Source organism: Malania oleifera, chromosome 4 (genome assembly GCF_029873635.1).
Source record: "Malania oleifera isolate guangnan ecotype guangnan chromosome 4, ASM2987363v1, whole genome shotgun sequence".
NCBI lineage: Eukaryota > Viridiplantae > Streptophyta > Magnoliopsida > Santalales > Ximeniaceae > Malania > Malania oleifera.
The window spans coordinates 3,869,294-3,876,877 of NC_080420.1; the positions used below are offsets into that span (position 1 = coordinate 3,869,294).

At 34.7% G+C, this 7,584-nt stretch overlaps 1 protein-coding gene across 2 annotated transcripts; it reads right to left on the reverse strand.

Annotated features, from left to right (window-relative positions):
- Positions 1–1,297: 1,297 nt before the first annotated feature.
- Positions 1,298–5,858, reverse strand: LOC131152718 (scarecrow-like protein 13). 2 transcript variants are annotated; one of them, XM_058104541.1, is made up of 3 exons: positions 5,663–5,781; positions 5,428–5,552; positions 1,298–3,549 (listed from the first exon to the last, which is right to left on the reverse strand). In XM_058104541.1, exon 3 carries the CDS (start codon positions 3,257–3,259, stop codon positions 1,613–1,615), a length of 1,647 nt encoding a protein of 548 aa, XP_057960524.1. In that variant the 5' UTR covers positions 3,260–3,549; positions 5,428–5,552; positions 5,663–5,781; the 3' UTR covers positions 1,298–1,612. The 2 variants fall into 2 exon arrangements, with proteins under 2 accessions (XP_057960524.1, XP_057960523.1); XM_058104540.1 differs by lacking the exon at positions 5,428–5,552 and having other exon boundaries at positions 5,663–5,858.
- Between the last annotated feature and the right edge of the window lie 1,726 nt (positions 5,859–7,584).

Below are 7,584 nucleotides of genomic sequence, written 5' to 3' on the forward strand. Positions count from 1 at the left end.
GGGGAGATTTTTCGTCCTCTTGATAAATTTCAGGAAAGATCTAAGACATTTTTGAAACCTTAGAAAAGATTAAGCGGGAGCCTTTTGATAATATTAATTATTATTATTATTATTATTACATGAAGATCAGCTTCTTCTGTTTTCTTTTGGGAATCAAAATTGGTGGCTAGGGTTGGAATCATTCATATGGTGACAAACAAAACACTGCCCATTGCGTGTGGCAGTGGGCGACAAAAAAGTTTGCTTGCACAAATTTTGCATCATGTTCCCATCCCAATTGTATGCTTTGTGGACTGCATTTTGCTCACTATGGGAAAAGACAAAACACCTTTGTGGGCTATGCAGCCCAATTTTGTTAAAAATAGTTTTCTCAAATGAGGTAGCAGTACACTTGTTCTTGAAAAAGAGAATAGATGCAATTTTAAATCATCTTTAACAATAAAATCCTTTCATGACAATAATTATTTTTATCTTGAGAATATTTTTTAAACTAAAAAAATTATATGTAAACTGATCCGTTGTTCATCGGTTCCTACCGGCTTAGTTTGATTTTTTTGACTGATTTTGATTGATTTTTATTAAATTTGGTTTTAGGCATTAAACTAAACTTAGGGTCTACTTCTCGGCTGTTAGAATTAATTGGTCCACCAAAAAGCACGCCGTCTTTAAGACAAAATCCATCCTCACCATACTGCGTAGCAGATCATCAAGTAATAATAGAGTCCGACAAGTACAATTGATTACTAGCAAATTAAACATGAAAAGTATCTTACTTCAAATTTAAAAATAGAGCCCCTTTGATCTGTGAAAATTATTGCAAGTACTTTCGACTTTTTCATTTGGATTCAAGTTCTCCACTCTAGATGAATTGGAAATTAATACCTCGAAAACTCTTTTTTTTAAGTAAAAAAAAAAAACTTTTAGAAAATAGTGAAACTCATAGAAGTTTGAAATCCCTTCTAAAAGTAAAAGGTTAACTTTTCTACTATAGATTTTTTAATCTTTTATTGATGCCTTTAAGCATTGTAAAGATATAAAATCTTGGTCACTAATTTTTGAAGTACTATCAAAATTATGTCCTTAACAATAGTTCCAAACATTCAGTTGTCTACACCTTTTCTTGTCAAAACACTCCAAAGCAAGTAGCAACTTCTTTTTTCCTCTTTAGCAATTATTTTCTTACAAGAAAACTACAGGGTTTATCATAACTCAATTCATCCCCCTCCCATCAATTCCAAAAGTTAAAAAAGTAGGAGAAAAGCCAAAAAACAAATAGACAAGAAAAGAAGAGAAGACAAACACTAAAATATTTTAATTAGATTTATTCTAAGAAAATATATCTTCTAATTGCCATTGACAAAGTTTATTTGTTTGGCTGAACCAAGTCAAGTTGTAGATGGAAACAAGAGGATGTTGCTGACTGATTGATGGTGTAGAGAACAAAATCTTAGACTTAAGTTGGAGCTTTAGAACAAGGTGAACTAACGCAGGGGCCTCCTCTTTTCTATAGAAGATATTTCAAAAAACAGAAGGCAACATGGCTCATACTTGAATGTTAACAACAGAAGCAAAATTTACAGATACTAGGCTGAAGTCATTCATACACTACCAGTTACACTTTCCATGCACTGGAAGTTGCTAAAGCTCTGTTCATCCAGCCAAGGTAGACTGCTCCCCACCTCTCTTCAATCCTATAATTTTGGCTATAGTCCTTCAATAAATCCCTGATGGCTTCGGTCACAGAAGAACTCATCGGATATGGAGTAAACCCAGCCATCAAGAACCTTGATCTCCACTTACCTAAAAGTTCATGCCTCTCCACCCTTTCATCCCCCTCACAAGCTATTATGTTGACAATGTCCCGAGCCACACAATGCTGCTCTGCACTGATTCGCTGCTTATCATCCCTTGGGCGAGCCACGTCGATGGATTCAAACATGGCTGTGTAATAATCCAGGGTCTCAAGGAATCGTGGAAGGAACGGCGCAGTGTTTGTGTTCGACTCTTGCTCAACGAGGGTTACAACTTTAGGGGACAAGCTCTTGACCAACCTCAAGAGGCGGTCTCGGGGGTTTATAGTGCTCACACTCTCATCTGGCATGTGATGCAACACAAATGGAAAATTCACAGCCAATGCCTCACCATGCCTGAAATGAAGATTTTCTAGTTCTACCTCGGAACCAGACATATCTACTGCATGGAACTCAAACAGGATGCCACAGGACTCAGCGAGCTCTGCAAGTCTCCGACCCACAATGTGAAGTCCGCCGCCTCGGGCATGGGCGGATTGGGAGTCATCAATGCCAGTGATGCGGATGCATGGGGGTCCACCAGGTCGAACTGCAAGAGCCTTGATTAGAGGCACCCACTGGCTGCCCTGAGCAATCTGGAAATCAATGATGTGGATTCTGGGTTCATCCTTCATAGCTTCTCCAATCACAACATTGGAAGACATGTAGGCAAACTTCCAGTATGGGCAGATTTGATACAGGATATGCATGTAGGACATGAGTTCTGAGCTTGTTGGTTCCTCGCACTTGAGGGCTTTATAGATTGAACTCCCTGAGGATTCCAGCCTCGCTCTAAGACCTTCCAACAGGTATGCACCCAAGCGCTGGGCTGGGTCTCCAGAAACTGACACCATCTGCCCCAACAAATCCATTAAAAATACTGCAGCCTGTACATCAGCTTCAGATACTGCTTGTGCACAGGAAATGAGCACTTGTTTCAGGTCGAAACTAGGGATCATTTCTGCCATTTGATTCCACATTGTCATGGAAGATGTTACACAGGCACTACCATTCCTGAAGGAGCAACTGCAGTCATGGACAATATCTGAATCAGGACCAAGCAATGAAACCTCCAATTCCCTGAGTCTATGCCTCAACTCGTTGGAATCTTCAACCCCGGAAGACCCACTGATTGGCGATCCATAGTTATTGTCGGGGGATTGATGTGGGTCCGAAAGGCACGACTGAGAACCTTGTGGTGAGAAGGGACTCCTATTGGATGAAACACTGACGCCAGATGGGGAATCATAACCGACGTAACCAGCAGTGGCTGGAGATGATTCAAGGGTGAAGAACTGCTCATTGCAAGTTTGCAGGGACAACTGAGCTTTTTTGATAATATTGTCAGCACACATACTGTTGTCTAAAATATGAAATTGAGACGTGCAATAAGGTTCAACTTCTTGCGCAGGTTGGTGGCACAATCTGTGGATATTACCTGATCCTTGGTGTTCCTTGGATGTTCGCATCTAAGAGCAATCCACAAAATTAATCTAGCCAAGGCAATGGAGACCGGAACTATTAGTAACAATCCTTTCTGATAAAACTGTTCTCAAAACCTGGACAATTTATCCAATTTGTTGAACAGCAACGTATACTAAATCACGAGGCTTGATAATAAAGCAAGACAGCTGTAATATCTTGTTAAGCAGCCAGATGATTTGTTTGACAGCCACAATCTTGGTTATGTTTCTTGCTAACTCTATCACCAGTTTTTATATCCCAACTGCTGTAAATGATGTATAAAGAAAAGTATTACCTGCAAATAAAATTGACATTGTCAATACAACTGCAATCTTCTAAAAAGAAAAAGAGAGAGGGATACAGTATGTGTGTGTGAATATAAGTAGCTAAAACCAAACAGAATACTTGAGTGGATGAGGTAGATGATGAATGACACCAACTTGTAACTAAACAAACTGCCAAGTGCCATAAATAAACTTGCTAAACATAAGGGGAACTTCTTTCCAATTTGGCAAATTCTGGAAGCAATAGATTATGATTTAGGGGAATGATGGTTGGAGATACAAATCATAGTAGATGACAGAAAGTTATGTAACATAAAGTGAGCTAAGCTGCTCTTTCCGTCCTAGAAAAAAAGGGGAAAATAAAAGAGGGAACTTGTGCCTGGCAGGCCAGATCAAACTTACTCTAAATTGAAAATATTAAGGATGGAGAGGAGATTAGAGTTTCTAGAATTAAGGCCAAACTTTACTCTCAAGGGTAAAAACAGAGATGCATATTTCTTTCTCATTTTATTTCTTTTTCTATGAAGCAGTACCATAATGACCCATAAAGGCCCTTAACAGAAAAAGCTGATTCATATTAACTTTTTTATTAAGCTATGTAGCTTAACAAGCAAACTGGGCCTTAGATAGCAAGAACAGATTCATGTATATCAAACAGCATCAATATGCTGATTCAGATGTTGGGTCATTAATATTTTTGTGCAGCAATGCAGCTGTGAAGTAAAAGACGAACGAACAAAAAAATGAAACAAGGACATGAGAATATAAGACATAATGTTCAAGTTGCAGGGAATGGCCCGAAAGCTGTAGATATGGAAGCATAATAAATAAGTTCAAACAGGGCTTCCAGTTGTAGACCTTCGAATGCACAAACCATAGCTAAGGCTCATAAAATGCAAAGGCCCCAAATATAGCTGAAACAATGACATGGTCTTCGACCTAGGAACCATACAATCTACCAAGAGTAAGCTCCCCAAAAGCTAAACTTGAACAGATGGGTACTGAAGTACTAGAAGGCACAAAAAAATACACGAAAAGTTGAAAGACCATCACCCTTTAGTTACCAAGCTCACAAGTCATATATATATATCCAAAAGAAGAAAACTTAAATTTCAGCTAGAACAATTGAATATGAATTCATCACTGGATAAACAAGAGCTAAGAACTGTGAGTATCATTTTTAGAGGTAAACAACTTCAGCTTCAAAGCAATTTAATTGAACGCCTGCACCCTTGAATTGAATCACATAATTCTCAACAGAAAAAATAAATCTCTTCAAATCTCCATCACCCAATCCGAACCCCACAAGAAGAAAAGAGAACTTCACCTTTCTAAGCTCCCCATCAAGGCTTCAGAAGCAAAGGACAAAGAAAATTCAAATTAGGAAAACAGATTAATTTGTTACTCAACGCAAAATAAAAGTCCACCTCATAAATTTCCAGCACCGACCCATCTTCCCAAATCATGAATGAACCAAAGAAAACATGAGCAAAAAAGTAAAAGTCATACCTCATAGATTCAGAGACCTTCCCAAATCATGAAACAAAACAAAGACAACATGGACTTAAAACCTCAAAATCGAGCTCAACAAATCACAGAAATAATAGCGAAAAGCCAAATTATAAAATTCTAACACCCACCCATCTTCCTAAATCACGAACAAATAAAAGAAAACATGAAAGTAGGCCTCAACTTCGAGCTCAACAAATCATGGAAATAACAGTGAACAGCCAAGTTACAAAGCTCTAAAACCCACCCATCTTCCCAAATCATGAATAAATCAAACAAAAAACGAACCCAGACCTCAAATTCGAGCACAAGAAATAACAATTAACAGCCAAATGGGTAAAAACAGACTAAAAATTTACTCAACTAACAACAAAACCCACCTTACAAAATTCCAACACCGACCCATCTTCCCAAATCACGAACAAATCAAACAAAACACGAACTTGAACCTCATATTCCAGCTCAACAAATCACAGAAACAAAAATCATCCCTCAAATCTACACCCTTGAGGAAGAAAATTACGACTCCAATTAAAAAACACAAACCCCACGAAAGAAATCGCAAAAATATATGAATCAAAAGTGTTAATCTTAAATTGAAGATTGAAGAATCACCTTAGCTCTGTAACACTCAGCTCAGGTTCAGTTTTCCTTTTTCTGTCTTGTTCCTCTGCGGGATTCCAGAGCGCAGAGAGCCACCATTCGGTTTTTCTCCTGAAAAATGATCTCATAAAGCACTTATCTTCTTATTTATTGCAGTTATATTTACAGCACACATTCAAAAATACCCTTGATTTCCGTGCAAAACCACGCTACTGCCCCTAGAAATTTATATATATATAAAGAAACTTCTTTCTTTCCATATTTGACTGAAAAAGCCTTTACATTGACCAACACGTGGAGAGTAGCTTCCCAACCTCCCCGCGTAAAAGGTGCCGTCGCCTTTTTCAGGGAGTTAAATGTAATTTCGCTCACTTAATTTATTTTTAAAAAAAGTTAAGATAAAAATCCTCACCTCACACATGGAATTTGGCAAAAATGTTAACTTTTTTCTTAAAATTTAAAATTTTTTCCCAACTTTCCTTGAAATATTTTATTATATTTTGATAAAAAGAAAATAATTTTTTTGAAGTTATAAGACTCTCAAAAATTAAATATAGGCATGATATTTTTGAAATCTTAGAAAAAATTTATAAAATTTTTTAATCATATCTTAAGAAAGTTGGCATCTTTAGAATCAACAAATAAAATAAGTTTTTAAATGATAAAATAACTTTTAAAGTTTTAAAATTAAAATAATTTCTAAATTTTTTAGTTTTATTTATAAATTTTATATTTTAAGCGTCACTGCCATGCATTTTAATGTTGTGCATTCTAAATTTTTTTATTGCATTTTAAGAATTATTATAGATTTAGTTTAATAATTGCACTTAATTTGAACGTTAACCGGAATAACTTTAAAAATATAAAGTGATTATGTCAAGTGAAAAGGGTAAATTATTCCAACGGGAATTAAATTTTTATTTCATTATTATTACAAGCAATTACCTTTTATTTCTTATATTAAAACAATTAAACTTTAATATTTTTTTGTAATTTTAGGATTATCTGAATAAGCATGGAGAGATAATAAAGACCTGGTGTAAACGACAAAAGAAATTCAATCAATATATCTAAATATTTACCATATAATCTTATTCTTTTACATGCTATAATTTTTTATTCTTTCGCTTGTCGTGATTAATTATTGGCTAAAGTATAATTTCTTAAACAAAAAGTAGATAAAAATTTCATCTTTGTAAAGAAAATGATAAAATATTATTTTTTTTATTAATATAAAAACTCGTTACTTAATTATGTGCCGCACAAGGCATATTTTATTTGGCTTTTATTTTCGATAGTTTGCAACATTTGCAAAAGTTCAAAATTTTAATCCGTCAAAAACTTAATTACTTAAAAATAGTACAAAAAGCAAAAAAATGAGGAAATGAAAATTTTTCGAATTTCAAACAAGAAGAAAAAAATATAATCAAACAAGTACACGACTTCTTTATCTTTTGCTCACACTCATTTCTTCTCTCTCAAATCAAATTATGTTTCTAGTAAAAGTCGGGAAACACACACACTGCACGTGCCTATGACCTGTAGTTATAGTGCCAAACGTTTAAAAAACTGAGTCATTTTCTATAGTCTCATATAAATAAAATCTAACCTACATTTACCATAGGCAAAGTTGAACATATATAATATTTACCGTAAAAATATTAAACATTTTTTAGTTATAAAATTCGATCTGTATTTTTCTATATTTTTAAAATTATTAAGTATCATCTTATTCTTAAAATTTTCAATATTTAATAAGAAACTTGGAAAAAAAAATTACAAATAAATATTCAAAAAAAAAAGAGTAGCAAAAACTGATATTTTATAGTTTTTAGATATTAAAAATTAAAAATTTTAAAATAATGGCACCCGAGACCCTTTAAATTACTTTTTTCTCTAAATAAACTTTTAATAATTATTCTTAAATAATATTA